Source organism: Salvelinus sp. IW2-2015, linkage group LG16, assembly GCF_002910315.2.
Source record: "Salvelinus sp. IW2-2015 linkage group LG16, ASM291031v2, whole genome shotgun sequence".
In the NCBI taxonomy this organism is placed as follows: domain Eukaryota; kingdom Metazoa; phylum Chordata; class Actinopteri; order Salmoniformes; family Salmonidae; genus Salvelinus; species Salvelinus sp. IW2-2015.
Genome location: NC_036856.1, coordinates 41,089,909 through 41,109,936, shown reverse-complemented (window position 1 = coordinate 41,109,936; position 20,028 = coordinate 41,089,909). Strand labels below are relative to the sequence as shown.

The window sequence follows — 20,028 nt, the reverse complement described above, 5'->3', positions numbered from 1 at the left end:
ATAGAAAAACAAGAAAATAAATAAAAATTWGGACATTTTGCCAGTCCCCAAAAGGAAAAAATAATATATTAGGCTCAGGGATTAGGTTTAGGGTTAGAATTAGTATTAGGGGTTCAGMTTAGGGTTATGGGTTTGGGGTTAAGGTTCGGTTAGGGAAAATAGGATTTTGAATGAGAATACGTTTATTTGGTCCCCACTTGGAGAGTTAAACCAATGTGTTTGTGTGTACATGTTTGTAYCAGTCAGATAGACATAAGATACTACATACCATTTGGGGAAAATAAGTGATGGCCTTCTCCAGATCAAAGGTCAGAGGTCTGGAGATTCTGCATCTGTGTGTGTTTGCGTGAGGTCACATTGCCCGTTTGTGATTGGCTGTGTGGARCCGTTACCCCAGTATCTATAAAAGGCTGTGAGTTCTGTACAAAAGTCATCTGACTGTCTGGAGCCAAAATGGGGAGTTCTACAGCGAGCCTGTTCCTTCTACTGGGCTGCTTCACCACCGTGTTCTGTATCACACGGGAATATTTTATCGGGATTCAGGAGATTCAGTGGGATTACGCTCCCACTGGGAAAAACATCATCCTCAACAAACTGCTGAAGGAAGATGAGTGAGTGATTCAGTATAACTGTAACTTACCTGTCATGAAGAAGTAATAAAATATCATTATATATATATATATATATATACACACACACAGACTGTATATGTAGAAGTTTTGGGAAGTTATGATAGGAGTGTTATTGGAATTAGTTGAACACAGTATATCCTGTATGCTATACTACAGTGAAATCTACAGTATACAGTGCCTTCACTAAGTATTCACACCTCTTGACTCGTTCCACATTTTGTTGTGTGACAAAGTGAGATTAAAACTGATTTATTTTTTTTATTTTTTTTGTCATCGATCTTCGCAAAATACTGTCAAAAGTGAAAGAATATTTAGATTATTATTTAGATATATTTTTAAAACTAATATAGATTGTATACTATGTAGACTTTTTTTTTGCAATGAATCCATTCAATAGTCCCTGTGTGTGTATAAATATCCATTATGTCTCTTCTCCTAACCCCCTCCACTCCACTACAGACACGCTGCTACGTTCCTGGTGCGCGGGCCCCAGCGGATCGGCAGCGTGTACAAGAAAGCAGTTTACCTGCAGTACACTGACGCCACCTACATAAAGGAGATAACCAAGCCCAAGTGGCTGGGCTTCCTGGGCCCTGTGATGTCGGCTGAGGAAGGGGACGTGATCAAGGTCCATCTGAAGAACATGGCCAGTAGGGCCTACTCCATCCACTCCCATGGAATCATGTACAACAAGACCAGTGAGGGTGAGTGGACGTGGATAGATGTCTAGAATAGTAGAATAGAGGAAAGAATATCCTATAATTACCAACGCAACCTCCAAGACAAATGGACATTTGCCATAACAGCAGGCAACAGAGATTATGGATTGTGTTGCCCTTTTAATTATGGAGTGTGGAGCCGTCTGTAGATTATGGAATGTGAATCCTATGAATGTAGAGAGTGGAGTGACACCCTCTAATGTGAATCCTATGACTGTAGAGAGTGGAGTGACACCCTCTAATGTGAATCCTATGACTGTAGAGAGTGGAGTGACACCCTCTAATGTGAATCCTATGACTGTAGTGAGTGGAGTGACACCCTCTAATGTGAATCCTATGACTGTAGTGAGTGGAGTGGGGTGGGTAATACTCCTGGCACAAGTCAGATGATAAGGACCGGGGTTCAATCCCTGCGTCCACTTTTCCCACCTGCCTGTATCCCCACCATATTTACATACTATCTCAATAAAGTGTCAAAATCCCCCCCAAGACAAATTGAAGTCAGTCACTGATCCAGATAACTCCCATATTGCCAGGTGCTCTGTACCCGGACGAGACGACGGATGCGGAGAAACATGACGACCGGGTGGATCCTGGGAAGAGCTACACTTACGTGTGGGTCCTGAGCGACACCCACGCCCCCACCAAGGAGGACACCAACTGCCTGGCACGCGCCTATCACTCCCACCTCCACGCACCCCAAGACATCGCCTCAGGACTTGTAGGACCCCTCATCATCTGTAAAAAAGGTACAGGCTTCTTATCGGGCACCTAAACGCTGGTTATGTACAGTAGGTCTGATCTGGTTTTGAGCAACAACATGTTGCACCACTGGAGCCCCCGGGTGGCGCAGCAATCTATGGCACTGTATCTCAGTGCTGGAGGCGTCACTACAGACACCCTAGTTCGATTCCAGGCTTTATCACAACCGGCCGTGATTGGAAGTCGCATAGGGCGGCGCAGAATTGGCCCAGCGTCGTCCGGGTTTGGCTGGTGTAGGCCGTCATTGTAAATAAGAATTTGTTCTTAACTGACTTGCCTAGTTAAAATAAAGGTTAAATAAAAATACAAAAATTTAAAAAATAAACTGTTTGAGTTTTATGTATAGTCTTATTATAGTCATTGTGGCGATTAAGGAGGAACAGAGATCCTGAGATTACAGAAGAGAGTACACACACCATCTCCCTGTGTCATAAAAGCCATAGTATGTTTTCATGTACATGGATGTTTATTTCTGAGATGCGCAGGTACCCTGGATGTCTATGGTGACAAGGCAGCAGACTACTCGTACGTCCTGATGTTCACTGTGTCGGACGAGAACATGAGCTGGTACCTGGATGACAACATCAAGACCTACTGCACTCAGCCATCAACAGCAGCCAATAGCCCCCAACAGCCATCAACAGCAGCCAATAGCCCACAACAGCCATCAACAGGAGCCAATAGCCCACAACAGCCATCAACAGCAGCCAATAGCCCACAACAGCCATCAACAGCAGCCAATAGCCCACAACAGCCATCAACAGGAGCCAATAGCCCACAACAGCCATCAACTAAAGTAGACAAAGATGACGAAGCCTTCCAGGAGAGCAACCTGATGCACTGTGAGATTATTACCGTAAATAACACTAATACACACACACACACACACACACAATCATAGGCCACTAACACAGTGTGTCCACTGTTTTGCAGCGATCAATGGCTTTGTGTACGGCAACCTGCCTGATCTGAGCATGTGTGTCGGAAACAAGATCCACTGGCACCTGATCGGCATGGGCAACGAGGTGGACGTCCATTCAGTGTTCTTCCATGGCCAGATCCTGACCAACCTTGGTCACCACACAGACGCGGTCAGCTTATTCCCAGCCACGTTCACCAATGTGGAGATGACCGCTGACAACCCTGGTCACTGGCTGCTGAGCTGCCAGGTCAACGACCACCTGATGGGTATGTATTTTACAAGCCAGGGACTGTATCCAAAAAAGCATCTCAGAGAAGAGGCTGCTGATCCATTGTAGGAGCAGGTGTTCCCGTGCCATATGCTATTAGTAATAACGATCTAGAAGGTTAAAATGAATCACCTACTCCGAGATTCTTAGGGCTCAGATAGACAGCCAATCAGAGGGTAGTACAACAACTCCCCAACAAGTTACAAGACATGTCACAGAGTGWAKKWTRRRYSRKYGKYRKAAKSMMWWMYWWKKARKCRYRTMYSAKKWWARRMSWWSAAWCAARWCWYRMWYSAKYWRWMWTRYYKWWWSKAWWKAYRMKSMKAYWSTYAWMGYATWTSCWWWKWMRWCCRKASTMTWAASSWAWATRCWWTSWRKWSRRYAWWTTRWWRSMWWYWTRWKWSAKWMYWTTKKKMTTWMMMMWSAWSTKAATCAAAWSTAYARSWKAAKRWGACGTCTGTGTCCAATGGGATAAAGTSATTGTCTTCCTCTGATTTCCTCACCTCAGCGGGCATGCAGGCCCTCTTTGAGGTAAAGAAGTGTTTCCCCGCCGTCCACAAGCCGCGGCCCAGCGGGGAGGTGAGGGAGTACTTCATCGCTGCCGAGGAGGTGCTGTGGGACTACGCCCCCTCACAGGTCAACCACGGCACAGGGAAACCTCTGAACACAGACGGGTCAGTAACATCGCTGTCGTCTGTGGTTTGGGCGCACTTGTTTTGAYTTGAAAAGGGATTTTTGAGTGTGTAACTATTGCCCATTACCAATTTAAACCTGGTCCAAAAAATATAGAAAGGGACTGAGGGGGTTGTWTTCTGGTCTTGTATTGGTGCTGATCTGACTGTTACCGTGTTCTTTGTCCCTCCTGAACGTCCTCAGTGATTCAGAGACGTTCTTCCAGAGAGGTAACGATCGTATTGGGGGGAAATATAAAAAGGTCCAGTACAAGGAGTACACAGACAAAACCTTCACCGTGCAAAAGGAGAGAACACCTGAGGAGTTGCACCTAGGGATTCTGGGTAATGTACTACACACCCCTTGCACCCCTTGTCTTCACATTATGCTGCCTTGAAATTAAATCTAAAAAAGGGATTACATTCTATTTTTTCCCTATCGATCTACACAACCTACTCCACATTTTCAAAGTGAAAGAAAAAATGATATAAAACTGTTCAAATTAGTAAAAATATACAAAATAGGATGTATTGATTGATTGATCATTCAAATCGACGGGCTGTAGTGGAGCGGGTCGAGAGCTTCAAGTTCCTCAGTGTCGAAATCACTAAGGATCTATTATGMTCCACACACACAAACACWGTCYTGAAGAGGGWACGACAACACCTCTTTTCCCTCAGGAAGCTGAAAAGATTGAGAATGGGCCCTCAGATCCTCAAAAKGTTATACAGCTGCACCGTTGAGAGCATRTTGACTGGCTGCATCACCGCTTGGTATGGTYACTGCTTGGCAAGGCGCTACAGAGGGTAGTGCGTACGGCCCAGTACATCACTGGGGCCAAGCTCCCTGCCATCCAGGACTTCTATACCAGGCGGTGTCAAAGGAAAAGCCCTAAAAATTGTCAAATACTCCTGCCACCCAAGTCATACTGTTCTCTCTGCAACCGCACGGCAAGTGGTACCAATGCAGGACCAACAGGACCCAGAACAGCTTCAAACCCCAAGCCATAAGCCTGCTAAATAGTTAGTTAAATAGTTAACCATACCAAATAGCTAACCAGACGATCTGCATTGACTGTTTTTGCACTAACTTTTTTGACTCATCACATCTGCTGCTGCTACTGTTTATCATCTGTCACTTTACTCCTAGTTATATGTACATACAGTATCTACCTCAATCACCTCGTACCCCTGCACTTCGACTCTGTACTGGTACCCCATGTATAGAGCCAAGTTATACTCATTGTMTATTTATTATTACGAGTTATTACTTTTCTATTCTTTTTCTATTTTCTTCCTCTCTGTATTGTTGGGAAAGGGCACGTAAGTAAGCATTTCACTGTTAGTCTATACCGGTTGTTCACCAAGCATGTGACAAATAACATTTTATTTGATGTCTTCACACCCCTGAGTTAATACTTGGTGGAAGCACTGTTGACAGCCATTACGTCTGTGAATAATTTAGAATAATGTTCGACAAACTCTTAGGGAAACATATATTCATWGATTTTTTTCAAAATCAAAAGACTGAGGCGGGTTTTAACTTTTTACCTGGGCTTTGCTCCTTTCATATTTATTTTTATCCTAACAAACTCCCCTGCTGGTGACAAGCATACCCATAACATGATAATGCCACAAGCCTGTGTTAAAACATCCACTCCAAATCATCCATTCTGTGTGCAACAAGGCCGTTAAGTAGTACTGCAAGACAACATGGCAAAGACATCCACGTTTTGGCATAAATTAAAGACGAGATTGGGTCAAATCCAATACAACAGAGTAAAACCCTCTGTATTTTCAAGTATTGTGGTGGCAGCATCATGTTATGGGTATGCTTGTCATTTGCAGGGACTGGGGAGTTTGTCAGGATCAGAAGAAATATGAAAGGAGCAAAGCCCAGGGACAATTACACCAATTTTTATGCCAAAGACACACCAGAATGGCTTTCCAATCGGCAGTAGCGGTGCGTGGGTAAAATCACTGAGGAAGCCAAGCCAAGCCAGTAAAAATGCCATATTAAACCTGTTGTGATATTTGCTCTACAACCCATTCAATTCACACGCCACCGTGATATACAATAAGGCCGTGACAACAAAAAGACAACAGTCACACGGTGGCAGAATCAATTCAACTCCACATACGTTTGTTTCATCACAAAACCGGAGAGCAACATCTGTCCGGTGAAGTCCACAAAGCAAATATTGCATGTAACAAACAGTTATATGACCTGCAGCGTGGTTAAACAAGTTAATGTTTGCGACAGTTTACTGAACAACTACTGATTTACAACCTCAGAGTTACCACAAGTCAAAGACAACAGTAGCCCCACAATTTCAGCACCATTTACACTTAAACATCATCAAATCAACAAGGCTATATATGCTTCGTTTAATACACTGAAAACAAACTTAAAGATACCAAAAACAATTTAGTCCAATCAATTATTATGCTCTTGTTGAGTGTTCCTGAGTGGTCTCAGTCCTGACTTAAATTTGCTTGAGAATTACAGACAAGGTTTGAATATTTCTGTCCATRAATAATTCCCAACCGAATGTATTGAGCTTGAACAATTTTGATGAAAACAATGGACACTCCTTTAACTTCAGAGTATTTTCTTACATATCTTTTTTTGCTCTTTAGAAATTAAAGCACTTTATGTCCCCCCATTTGCAGGTGTCATTACTATTCGGACAAATTCACTAGTAGTCAAAAATGTTGTATTTGGTCCCATATTCCTAGCACGCAATGACAAAATACACATCAAGCATGTGATTCTACAAACTTGTTGGATGAATTTGCAGTTTGTTTTGGTTGTGCTTTGGGTTATGTTGTGCCCTACCTGTATTTTGTGTTAAACGCTCTACAACAAAGCTTTCTTAGTGTCCAACAAGCTTTCTCTGCCATTAACCTTGCTCTAAACACCTCCAAAACAAAGGTGGAGAATGCCCCTCTCCCCACAGGTGTGATTACTGCCTCTGAGGGTTTAGAGCTTGAGGTAGTCACCTCATACAAGTACTTGGGAGTAAGGCTAGGCGGTGCACTGTCCTTCACTCAGCACATATCAAAGCTGCAGGCTAAAGTTAAATCTAGACTTGGTTTCCACTATCGTAATCGCTCCTCTTTCACCGCAGCAGCCAAACTAACCCTGATTCAGATGACCATCCTACCCATGCTAGATATAAGTAATTTATAGATCGCAGYTAACAGTGCTCTCGAGCGGCTAGATGTTCTTTACCATTTGGCCATCAGATTTGCCACCAATGCTCCTAATAGGACACATCACTGCACTCTATACTCRTCTGTAAACMGGTCATCTCTGTYTASCCGTCYCAAGACCCACTGGTTGATGCTTATTTATAAAACCCTCTWAGGCCTCACTCCKCCCTATCTGAGATATCTACRGCAGCCCTCATCCTCCACATACAACACCCGTTCTGCCAGTCACATTCTGTTAAAAGTCCCCAAAGCACACACATCCCTGGGTCGCTCGTCTTTTCAGTTCGCTGCAGCTAGCGACTGGAACGACCTGCAACAAACACTCAAATGGATGGTTTTATCTCAATCTCTTCATTCAAAGACTCAATCATGGACACTCTTACTGACAGTTGTGTCTGCTTTATGTGATGTATTGCTGTCTCTACTTTCTTGCCCTTTGTGCTGTTCTCTGTGCCCAACAATGTTTGTACCCTGTTCTGTGCTGCTGCCATGTTGTGTTGCTACCATGTTGTGCTGCTGCCATGTTGTGTTGCTACCATGTTGTTGTCATGTTGTGTTGCTACCATGCTATGTTGTCATGTGTTGCTGCCTTGCTATTTTGTTGTCTTTAGGTCTCTCTTTAGGTAGTGTTGTGTTGTCTCTCTTGTTGTGATGTGTGTTTGTCCTATATACCGTATATATTGTATTTTTTAAATGTTTAAATCCCAGGCCACCGTCCCCGCAGGAGGCCTTTTGCCTTTTGGTCGGCCGTCATTGTAAATAAGAATTTGTTCTTAACTGACTTGCCTCGTTAAATAAAAGTTCAATACAATAAATACAAATAGAAATAAATGGGTAATAATGAATTGTGTCATTTTGGAGTCACTTTTTATTGTAAATAAGAACAGAATATGTTTCTGAACGCTTTCACACTAATGTGGATGCCTCCCTGACTACAGCTAATCATGAATTAATCATGAATAATGATGAGAGAGAAAGTTACAGAGGCACAAAGATCATACCCCGAAAACATGCTAACCTCTCACCAATAACATGGGTGGTTAGCATTTTTGGGGGCCATGATATTTATGCCTCTAACTCTGTAAATCCAATTGAATCCCTTTTTAGAGGTCATTTTAAAATGTGACGACTATGCAATGGATGTGTAGACTTTCACTAGTCACTGTAGTTCATTCATACTGCAGGTTGATTCTGTTGCTCCGGGAGTAGGAGACCTATCCCCCTAGTCTTGTAGTGGGTCCTCTGTAGATTTAAGCAATGGCACCTCWGAGATTTGTGGTACATGGCAAATATACCAGAGCTGTGGGCTGTTCTCAGCACGACGCAACGCAGAGTGCCTGGATACAGCCCTTAGCTGTGGTATATTGGCCATATACCACAAACCTCCGAGGTGCCTTATTGCTATTATAAAACGGGTTACCGACGTAATTAGAGCAGTAAAAAATAACTGTTTTGTCATACCCGTATACAGTCCGATATACCACGGCTGTCAGCTAATCAGCATTTAAGGCTCGAACCACCCAGTTTATAATACATGGTACATCACGGCAACACCTGGATAGTGGGATCGATACCCGGGACCACCCAAAKGTAAAAAAAAWWAAAMATGCATGCATACTTTTTGTTACTTTGYATAAAAGCGTCTGCTAAATTGCATGTTTCTATAAATGTATTAATGATTGAATGGCTTCCGTGTGTGTTGCAGGTCCTGTGATCAGGGCTGAGGAGGAAGACACCATCAAGGTGGTGTTTCAGAACAAGGCCAGCCGTCCTTTCTCCATGCAGCCACATGGAGTGCAGTACAGCGTCGAGCAGTCAGGGACTCTCTACTATAACGAACTGGAAGGTTAGAAGTAGTAACACATGAGTGATGATTATTTATTGCACGTTAAGTCAACACCCTGATGAAGACAGCTTGTCTGTTGAAACATTGGATATTAAGGGTATTAAATTATTGCATCTGAGCTCCTAGAGTGTGAGGTTGTCCTTTTCAAGACAACACCGTTAACATTCTTTTTGTAGTTAAAAAGTTTCCTTTCAGTGATAATGTCTCATATCATCAATTAACGCTCTTAATGCTTTCACAGAATCCTACACTGCCAAAAAACTCAGAGAAATCAAGAAGGAGACGAGTAAGTATGCTCATTTATGCCTATTTCTTACAGAACTACAGTATCGGGCAAGGTTGGGGTCAATTCCATTTCAATGCCAGTCAATTGGAATTCCAATTTTATTTAATGCTTTTCAAAAATGGGCCCGATTCAATCCGTAGCACTAATGATCGGCGCTACAGCGTGATAGAAATTTAATGGCAGTGTGCCATCGTTCGCGGAGACTGCATTCATTGTAAACGCTGCATATGTCAGCTCAATCGAAAAATGACCTTTAAATGGAAATTATGCTACAGCACGGATCTTCAGCACTACYGATTGAATCGAGCCCTTACTCTCTGAATTGAATGGAATTTAAATAGAATTGACCCCAAACCCTGGTATCCAGTTCCTGCAGGTGTTTAGCCACACTGAGGAAGAGGTGGGGACCCGGCCAGCCGGCCAGGAATGTTTTAATGTTTGGTCACCAGGATCTTTCTCTTACCAAACTCAGTCCAAATAAAACTAAACAATGTCACTTAATTTGCTCTTGCTAGGTAGTGATGCTAGTTATTCCACAGTGTAAAGTCTAAAAGTCTATATTCAGTGGTCTGACAGTGGAACCTAGGACATTAGCTACAGTAGTGGCTGGTTAGTTACTGAGCCCTGGTGGCAGTGTACACACAACATTTACATCTGCCCAGAATAAGCACAGAACCTATTAGGACTCTAGGCCTATTTTACATTTACATGTTAGTCATTTAGCAGACACTCTTATCCAGAGTGACGTACAGTAAGTGCAGTCATCTTAAGATACTGTAGCTGGGTTGGACAACCACATATCACTGTCATAGTAGGGACATTTTTCCTCAATAAAGTCGATATCAGCAAAGTCCGAGCAAGTAAGACGGAAAACTAAAAAGTAAAGCGTTAGTTCACGAAAGGTAATCCTCACCATGTCAAGATATGATAGGGCTGAGTTACTTGGTGTATAGAGTGAATAGGAGTGGGCCTAGAACCGAGCCCTGGGGAATACCACACGTGAGAGTACGTGGTGCAGACACAGATCCTCTCCACGTCATCTGCTAGGAGAGGTCTGCCAAGTAGGATGCAATRCAAGAGTGTTTAGAGCCTGAGACGCCCAAGTCCCCGAGGAGAGGAAGCTCTGATGGTTCACGGTGTTGAAGGCAGCAGATAGATCTAGGAGGATGAGAACAGAGGATAGAGAGTCAGCTTTGGCAGCGCGGAGAGCCTCCGTGACACAGAGAAGAGCAGTATCAGAGAAAGATACCCAGAAAACATGACCCTATTGGCCCCATGTGGCTATTTGGTGGGCAAGATGGGCATGGGCTAGCCCACACCAAGCCCAACAGGCTAGCTTACACCAATCCCACACCAGGCACAGCACAGGCTAGCCCATACCAAGCCCAGCACATGCTAGCCCACACCAAGCCCAGCCCACACCAAGCCCAGCACGGGCTAGCCCACACCAGGTCCAGCCCAGGCTAGCCCACACCAAGCCCAGCACGCGCTAGCCCACACCAAGCCCAGCACGTGCTAGCCCACACCAGCCCAATAGGGGCTAGCCCACACCAAGCCCACCCCAGGCTAGCCCACACCAAGCCCAGCACGTGCTAGCCCACATCAGCCCAATAGGGGCTAGCCCACACCAAGTCCAGCTAAAGGCGGGGGCTCATTAGAATATTTTGGGGTGTGGTTTGCACACAGTTCTCACAATCTCACATTTTTTACTGAGTGTCTGTGTTCTGTTGTGTGATGGCCAATGTTTTTTGATCATGTACACTGTCAATGATGAAGTCTTTAAAAAGTTCCTAAAGGGGCAATCTGCAGTTACTACATCAATGTTTAGACTTATAAATGAATGCTACTATATGTAGTCATTGATTCTTCAAGAATATAACTTATAATGATCTCAGTTCAACTGTCGTACCCTATCAGAACCCAAAACATAYGATTGTTTTACTCCTTTGTTTGTAAACAAAGTAAATATAAACAAACACTGTATAGCCTCAAAACATGGTAAAAACTATCATTRTGATGTCATGGATGGTCAGTCCTTGAATTCATAGCTCTGTCCACGAATTTGAGAATGTTTACATTTCTCCAGCCCCGTCCCTTGGATTTACTATTGTTCCGCTTTGTTATTGTTTCAACTGTTGATTGCCCCTTTAAATAAGTGCATGTCACATCTTGTAAAAAAAATAATAAGGTGTACAAAACATTAGGAACACCTGCTCTTTCCATGACATAGACTGACCAGGTGAATCCAGGTGAACGCTATGATCCCTTATTGATGTCACTTGTTAAATCCACTTCAATCYGTGTAGATGAAGGGGGAGGAGACAGGTTAAAGAAAGATTTWTAAGCCTTGAGACAATTGAGGCATGGATTGTGTATGTGTGCCATTCATAGGGTGAATAGGAAAGACAAAATATTGAAGTGCCTTTGAACGGGGTATGGTAGTACAGTAGGTGCCAGGCACACACGATTTGAGTCTGTCAAGAACTGCAACGCTGTGGGGTTTTAAAAGCTCAACAGTTTCCCATGTGTATCAAGAATGGTCAACCACTCAAAGGACCTCCAGCCAACTTGACACAACTGTTGGAGTCAACATGGGCCAGCATCCCTGTGGAATGCTTTCGACACCTTGTAGATTCCATAACCTGGCGAATTGAGGCTGTTCTGAGGGKAAAAGAGGGTGCAACTCAATATTAGGAATGTATATGTGTATGTGCAGTATATGCAGTGTATATGCGTGATAGATTTGGTTGTCTTTCTGATACAATATAACACGTTCCCTAAACACCTTGAAGGCTTGAAAATTAGGACATTTATGCATTGAATTAAATTGTAATAAATATTATAAAAACATTTATATTAAAATAGCAAAGGCGCATCGGCCCAATGTAGACAGCCTACATGGGGCCGATATTTTAGCCCGCATTGGGCCCACGTGGTGCCAATGTGGGCATGTTTGCTGGTATAGCTCTAATCCTGGTCCTTTTGTTTTTGCCATAACACAGACCGTTTATTCAACTAATCGCCAAGCCATGGAATCTTTATCTTATTGACCTCCACCCCCTACCCTCCAGGAACTGTAACCCCTCCCCCGGCAGCGCTGGTCAAACCAGGCACCACCCACACCTATGAGTGGGTGGTCCCTAAGGGGGGCGGGCCGGTGGTGGACGATGCAGACTGCATTACATACTTCTACTACTCAGCCGTGGACCCTGTCAAAGACACCAGCTCCGGCCTTGTTGGACCCCTCCTGGTCTGCAAAAAAAAGACCCTCAAAAAAGGGAAACAGGTAAAAACAAAATGGAATTGGATGAATACCTTTATTGTCAGTGTGTTGAAATATTGAATCTGGAATGTGTTCATCAGCTGACTTGGCATTAAAAAGGTCAAATACAGACAGAGCACTCACATCCATTATTTTCACGTTTATTTCCCATTTCAGAAAAACGTGAACAAGGAGTTCCACATGCTGGCTACAGTGTTTGATGAGAACCTGAGCTGGTTTCTGGATGACAACATTAACCAGTTTACCAAGGCTCCTAAAACTGTCAACAAGGAGGACGAGGACTTCCAGGAATCTAACAAAATGCACTGTGAGTCTTTTAGGCTGTGTTTACACACGCAGCCCAGTTCTGGTCTTTTACCCAACTATTTGCAAAAATAGCTGATTGGTCTGATTGGTCAAAAGACCAAATTAGTGGAAATAGATCAGAATTGGGCTGCTTGTGTAAACATAGCCTTAGAACACTGATCTATCATGGAAACGTGTTAAACTGTGATGCTAATTCAGCTACAAAACATGTACATCTTTGGCAAAGTTGTAATTAAACTCATTCCTTCTCAGTTACTTTCAAAAAGCCTATATTGTAATGGGATTTCCCTACGGATAAAAAAAAAAAATGTAAACACCAAAACACAGAGCAGTTACCAACAACCTAACACGTTTCAACCTCTCGCTGGTCTTCTGTAGGGCACTCACTTTTCCATTTCCTGTTCCCACAGCGATCAATGGCTACATGTATGGGAACCTTCCAGGACTGACCATGTGTAAGGGGGACAAGGTGTCTTGGCACCTGTCTGGCCTGGGCTCTGAGGCTGATATTCACGGCCTATACTTTGAAGGGAACAGGTTCATCTACAGAGAGACACGCAGAGACGTCATGAATGTGTTCCCTCACATCTCCCACACTGTCATGATGGAGCCAGACAGCATGGGTAGGACACATTATGGATGGAGGGATGCATGGAGGAATGAATGGAAGGATGGATGAGTGGATGGACGGATGGATGAATGGAGGGATGGACGGATGGGCGGAGGGTTGGAAGGGCTAAAGGAGAGATGGATGGATGGATGGATGGATGGAGGGGCAGACGGAAAGACAGAATCGTAAATCTTTACTTCCGTTCTAATTGAAAATCAATTACAACGAATTATAATGATAGACAATGCATTTGTTTCCCCCCTCCAGGTCAGTTTGAGGTGGTGTGCAGGACGACGGACCATTACCAGGGAGGTATGAGGGCCAACTACACCGTGCAGAAGTGTAGTATGTTCAACAGGCAGTCAGAGATCATGCTCCACTCTAAGACCTACTACATTGCTGCCATTGAGATAGACTGGGACTACTCCCCCAACCGGACCTGGGAGCAGGAGATGTACCATGGCCTCATACAGAGGTAATCTAACCGTAGCTTCAACCCTAACCCCAGCTATAACCATAGCCCCAGCCATAACCCTAGCTTCATGTCTACACCCCAGCTCAACCCTAACCCCAGCCATAACCCTAACCCAGCTATAACCATAGCCCCAGCTCAACCCTAACCCAGCCATAACCCTAGCTTCATGTCCACATCCCCGGCTCAACCCTAACCCCAGCTATAACCCTAACCCCAGCCATAACCCTAGCTTCATGTCCACATCCCCGCTCACCCAAACCCCAGCTCAACCCTAACCCCAGCCATAACCGTAGCTTCATGTCTACACCCCAGCTCAACCCTAACCCCAGCTCAACCCTAAACCCCAGCTCAACCCTAACCCCAGCTCAACCCTAACCCCAGCTCAACCCTACCCCAGCTCAACCCTAACCCCAGCTCAACCCTAACCCTAACCCCAGCCATAACCCTAGCTTCATGTCTACACCCCATGCTCAACCCTAACCCCAGCTCAACCTAACCCCAGCTCAACCCTAACCCCAGCTAACCCTAACCCAGCTCAACCCAACCCCAGCTCAACCCTAACCCCAGCCATAACCCTAGCTTCATGTCTACACCCCAGCTCAACCCTAACCCCAGCTCAACCCTAACCCCAGCCATAACCCTAACCCCAGCTCAACCCTAACCCCAGCCATAACCCTAGCTTCATGTCTACACCCCAGCGTCAACCCTAACCCCAGCTCAACCCTAACCCAGCTAACCCTAACCCTAACCCTACCCAGCTCAACCCTAACCCTAACCCCAGCTCCACCTAACCTAACCCAGCCATTACCATTAACCATAGAAAACATTCCTGTTCCATGTTTGAGACATGGATCTACAATACATCAGTATGTTTTCTTTGTCTCCAGTCCAGGAAATGATTTCATTGATAAACAGGGTAAGTTCATCGGCTCCATATACAAGAAAGTTGTGTACAGGGAGTTCACCAACAATAAATTCACCAAACAGAAGGAGAGATCTGCAGACATGCAACACCTGGGGATCCTGGGTAAGTTGTAGTATAAAGGGTTTGTTCTGGGTAAGTTGTAGTATAAAGGGTTTGGTTCTGGGTAAGTTGTAGTATAAAGGGTTTTGTTCTGGGTATTGTAGTATAAAGGGTTTTGGTTCTGGGTAAGTTGTAGTATAAAGGGTTTTGGTTCTGGGTAAGTTGTAGTATTTAAGGGTTTTGTTCTGGGTATGTTGTAGTATAAAGGGTTTTGGTTCTGGTATGTTGTAGTATAAAGGGTTTGGTTCGGGTAAGTTGTAGTATAAAGGGTTTTGGTTCTAGGTAAGTTGTAGTATAAAGGGTTTTGGTTCTGGGTAAGTTGTAGTATAAAGGTTTGGTTCTGGTAAGTTGTAGTATAAAGGGTTTGGTTCTAGGTAAGTTGTGTATAAAGGGTTTTGGTTCTGGGTAAGTTGTAGTATAAAGGGTTTTGGTTCTGGGTAATTTGTAGTTATAAAAGGTTTGGTTCTAGGTAAGTTGTAGTATAAAGGGTTTTGGTTCTGGGTAAGTTGTAGTATAAAGGGTTTTTGTTCTGGGTAAGTTGTAGTATAAAGGTTTTTGTTCTGGTAAGTGTATAGTATAAAGGGTTTGGTTCTGGGTAAGTTAGTATAAAGGGTTTTTGGTCAGGTAAGTTGTAGTATAAAGGGTTGGCGGTACAATAGGCTTGGTACGTACATATATATGGAATTTAATTGCCATACTTTACTTCCCAGCCACCAAGCAATGACTTGACATTATTTTCATTATTAAAACTGACTGTTATGAATCCTGGATTGATGACCCTCTGTTTTCGTTCCCCAGGCCCTATGATCCATGCAGACATTTGGTGACAAAGTCAATTATAGTCTTCAACATGCGCACAAGAACGGTACTCATTCACGCACATGGGGTGAAGACAGACGTACCACAAGTCAAAGAAACTAAGCCAGGTAAAATAAACAGCTCACATAATCCATTGATTGACCAGCTATGATGCAGAGTGGCAGCTAGTTATATTGATGACGAGTTTCGAATTTGGTATAGTGGACCAGCTATGTTTGACATGATGTTGACACTAGTGTTTAGACATTGGATTTGACCAGCTAGTGTTATAGACATTGGATTTTGACCAGCTTATGTTATAGCATTGGATTTGACCAGCTAGTGTTATAGACCATTGGATTTGACCAGCTAGTGTTATTAGACATTGCAGTATTTGTGAATTATTGTGATAGTGAAGTATTTCAATAGCAGAAAGTACTTTTGATCGCCAAAAATAAACCTATATGTGTCATTGATCTTTTATTACTATGGTACTAATACATATTTCATGACCCTGTTCTACAGAATAACAACTTTGTAGTGAGTGAGAGTTTAGTTTCTAAAGCAGAGTTGTCCCTTACAGGTGAAACACAGACATACACATTGGTATGTCCCAAGACAGCTGGGCCTACAGACAAACAGGAGACATGCAGTGTGGGAGCTTATTACTCACAGTCGACGTCAACAAGTAAATGAGAAGCACAAACTATGATCTTTAACTATTTTTTGGTGCCATTTCAGCCCAGGGGCCAGGGTTCCGGTCTAAAAACACGGTTTTGACTGCTCCTACAGTTTTGACCTGGTATTGCAGTTTAACGTGACGCACGGCCCAGAAAGACAATTTCAATAGACGGCCCATAGAGAAGTCAGACTTGAAATTCCTAATAAGACATTAGTCATCACCTTTATGCAACAAAACATCCAAATAATTGTCGCGAGGCCGATCTTTTTTCAAATCACTTACAGCCGAAGATATTATCATTTTATATTTTCATCAAAAATGTCATGTTTTTGGATGACATGACGACCGTTCGCTGCTCGCGGCTGCACATACTGAGTGCTAGCGCGCATGTGATGTTGGTCGCATTAAAATCGCATGCAACCCGGATAGAAGAATCGGTTGTATGCTGAAAGTGAATAGATACTGTTGAAAACAACGGTCGGACATCGTGGATCCAGTCTCCAGTTCTTATTATCAGTAGTGGTTCATGGGTAAAATCACTGGGGAAGCCAAAACATGTCAAAACAAAAAGCCATATTACAACATAAGGTGCCTTTTGAAAAATTTCAGACCCCTTCCCTTTTTCCACATTTTGTTACGTTATAGCCTTATTTTGTATTTAACCTTAATTTAACTAGGCAAGTTAGTTAAGAACAAATTCTTATTTACAATGGCGGACTACCCCGGGCCAAACCCGGACGACGCTGGGCCAATTGTGCGCTGCCCTATGGGACTCCCAATCCCGGCCGGATGTGATACAGCCTGGATTTGAACCAGGGACTGTAGTAACGCKTCTTGCACTGAGATGAAGTGCCTTACACTGCTGCGCTACTCGGGAGCCTCATTCTAAAATTTACTAAATTAATGTTTATCCTCATCAATCTACACACAATACTCCATAATGACAAAGCGAAAACAGGTTTTTAGATATGTTTGTAAATGTATTAACAATAAAAACAGAAAAAACACATTTAAATAAGTATTCAGACCCTTTTCTATGAGACTCGAAATTGAGCTCAGGTGCATCCACTGTTTCCATTTCTACAACTTGATTGGAGTCCACCTGTAGTAAATTCAATTGATTGGACATGATTTGGAAAGGCACACACCTGTCTATATAAGGTCCCACAGTTGACAGTGCATGTCAGAGCAAAAGCCAAGCCATGAGGTGGAAGGAATTGTCCGTAGAGCGCCGAGACAGGATTGTGTCGAGGCACATATCTGGGGAAGGGTACCAAAACATTTCTGCAGCTTTGAAGGTCCCCAAGAACACAGTGGCCTCCATCATTCTTAAATGGCCAGAAGCCACTCCTCAGTAAAAGGCACATGACAGCCTGCTTGGAGTTTGTCAAAAGGCACCTAAAGACTCTCAGACCATGAGAAACAAGATTCTCTGTTCTGATGAAACCAAGATTGAACTCTTTTGCTTGAAAACCAAGCATCACGTCTGGAGGAAACCTGGCACCATCCTTACGGTGAAGCATGGTGGTGGCAGCATCATGCTGTGGGGATGTTTTTCAGCGGCAGGGACTGGGAGACTAGTCACGATCGAGGGAAAAATGAACGAAGCAAAGTACAGAGAGATCCTTGATGAAAACCTGCTCCAGAGTATTCAGGACCTCAGACTGGGGTGAAGGTTCACTTTCCAACAGGACAACGACCCTTAGCACACAGCCCAGAGAATGCAGGAGTGGCTTCGGGACATGTCTCTGAATGCCCTTGAGTAGCCCAGCCAGAGCCCGGACCCCGATCMAACATCTCTGGAGAGACCTGAAAATAGCTGTGCAGCGATGCTCCCGATCCAACCTGACAGAGRTTGAMYGGKTCTGCAGAGAAGAATGGGAGAAGCTCCCCAAATACAGGTGTTCCAAGCTTGTAGCGTCATACCCAAGAAGACTTGAGGCTGTAATCGCTGCTAAAGGATCTTCAACAAAGTACTGAGTAAAGGGTCTGAATACTTATGTAAATGTAACATTTCAGGTTTTTTAGTTTAATACATTTGTAAAAGAAAAAAAAAAAAAAAAAAGTTTTTGCTTTGTAATTAAAAGGTATTGTGTGTAGATTGATAAGGGAAAAAACTATTTCATCCATTTTAGAATAAGGCTGTAACGTAACAAAATGTGTAAAAAGTCAAGAGGTCTGAATACTTTCCGAATGCACTGTATGTGTTGTGATAATTGCTTTTGCTCTATAACCTGTTAGTTCAGAATAAATTCAACCACACCTTTTGTTTCATCACAAATCTGGAGCTTAACCTCTGTTCGGTGAAGTTCACGAAGCGTATTTTGCATGTAACAAACAGCTACATGACCTACAGCATGATCAGGCAAGTTAATGTTTCCYACCTTTTCTAAAACTATTGATTTAGAACCACAGAGACTTACCGCAAGTCTCAAAGTAAACAGGAGCTGCCTCCACTAATTCCAGCACCATTTCAACATGATCAAATCACCTATGAGTAGTCTAATACAGTGACAACTAAAAGATACCAAAAACAATTTAGTCCAATCAACGTAAGCTAAATATGATGTCGTTTTCAGTAGTTCTGATTTCTGTGTGTGTGTGTGTGTCACAGGAGGTTGATGGCACCTTAATTGGGGAGGACAGGCTCATGGTAAAGGCTGGAGCGGAATCAGTGGAATGGTATCAAACATCTGGTTTCCATGGTTTCCATGTGTTTGATTCCATTCCATTGGCTCTGTTCCAGCCATTATTATGAGCCGTTCTCCCCTCAGCAGCCTCCACTGGTYGGTGTGTGTGCGTAGAAAATACATTTACTCACCCTACTTGTAGAGAAATGCCAATGCCATCCTCCTCTCATGTTGATAAAATGGTCTATGACTGTCATACAGTACACGCTTTTAGTTTTAGTAGGCTACCTGGCTAAAAAGCTTGCTCGCTAGCCTAACTTCCTTTCATGGGCAACAATGAGCCAGCTTGTTAACATTAGCCTACTATATCTAACTACATATTGAACTTCCATCCTCTCAGGCCAGGGGAACAATGTATTCATACATGGTTGGATCAGAATCACCGTTATAATCATTGACCAGTACGGAGAATTAAGTAAAACCACAAGTTCAAATCCCTATCTCCATCCATGGCTAACTTAGGAACGGGACAATTTTAGCTAGCTAGCTAGCCACGGGAAGACTACACGTGATGAGAAATATTCAGCTTCTAGCAAATTGAAGGAAAATTATGAAACACAAAAATGTGTTTAATTAGTTCCCTTGGCATCCACGAATACACGCTACTGCTTATTACACCTCAGTGATTCAGCAATATGGCGAGCTTCAAATTCAAATACTTCATGCTTCACTCACCATCGGAAGTTTTCCATAGAAATACTCCACAAATTTCTCGTTAACAAACTATAGTTCTGGCAAGTCGGTTAGGACATCTACTTTGTGCATGACAAGTAGTTTTTCCAACAATTGTTTACAGACAGATTATTTCACTTATAATTCACTGTATCACAATTCCAGT

At 43.3% G+C, this 20,028-nt stretch overlaps 1 protein-coding gene and 2 long non-coding RNA genes across 7 annotated transcripts in view; 2 read left to right on the top strand and 1 right to left on the bottom strand.

The window, feature by feature from the left end:
* Nucleotides 1–420: 420 nt before the first annotated feature.
* The window catches only part of cp (ceruloplasmin), a 24,045-nt gene continuing 4,437 nt past the window's right edge, over nucleotides 421–20,028 (top strand). Inside the window, 18 exon segments of the mRNA XM_070447688.1 lie at nucleotides 421–611; nucleotides 1,092–1,336; nucleotides 1,888–2,100; nucleotides 2,599–2,955; nucleotides 3,047–3,301; nucleotides 3,812–3,977; nucleotides 4,180–4,319; nucleotides 8,896–9,036; nucleotides 9,278–9,322; nucleotides 12,394–12,608; nucleotides 12,762–12,912; nucleotides 13,322–13,534; nucleotides 13,789–13,996; nucleotides 14,884–15,023; nucleotides 15,819–15,844; nucleotides 15,847–15,946; nucleotides 16,402–16,506; nucleotides 16,682–16,683. Of these exon segments, the coding sequence (XP_070303789.1) occupies nucleotides 454–611; nucleotides 1,092–1,336; nucleotides 1,888–2,100; nucleotides 2,599–2,955; nucleotides 3,047–3,301; nucleotides 3,812–3,977; nucleotides 4,180–4,319; nucleotides 8,896–9,036; nucleotides 9,278–9,322; nucleotides 12,394–12,608; nucleotides 12,762–12,912; nucleotides 13,322–13,534; nucleotides 13,789–13,996; nucleotides 14,884–15,023; nucleotides 15,819–15,844; nucleotides 15,847–15,946; nucleotides 16,402–16,506; nucleotides 16,682–16,683 (2,880 nt within the window). The 5' untranslated portion in view covers nucleotides 421–453.
* Nucleotides 14,036–14,883, bottom strand: LOC139028973 (uncharacterized). Of its 4 annotated transcripts, none has more exons than XR_011481210.1 (5): nucleotides 14,636–14,710; nucleotides 14,537–14,583; nucleotides 14,384–14,441; nucleotides 14,250–14,315; nucleotides 14,036–14,067 (listed from the first exon to the last, which is right to left on the bottom strand). It is a non-coding gene; the product is annotated as an uncharacterized lncRNA (long non-coding RNA). The 4 variants fall into 4 exon arrangements; XR_011481211.1 differs by having other exon boundaries at nucleotides 14,043–14,085; XR_011481212.1 differs by lacking the exons at nucleotides 14,537–14,583; nucleotides 14,636–14,710 and adding an exon at nucleotides 14,812–14,883 and having other exon boundaries at nucleotides 14,384–14,445.
* Nucleotides 15,030–15,469, top strand: LOC139028972 (uncharacterized). Of its 2 annotated transcripts, XR_011481209.1 has the most exons (3): nucleotides 15,030–15,094; nucleotides 15,125–15,164; nucleotides 15,259–15,469. It is a non-coding gene; the product is annotated as an uncharacterized lncRNA (long non-coding RNA). The 2 variants fall into 2 exon arrangements; XR_011481208.1 differs by having other exon boundaries at nucleotides 15,030–15,164.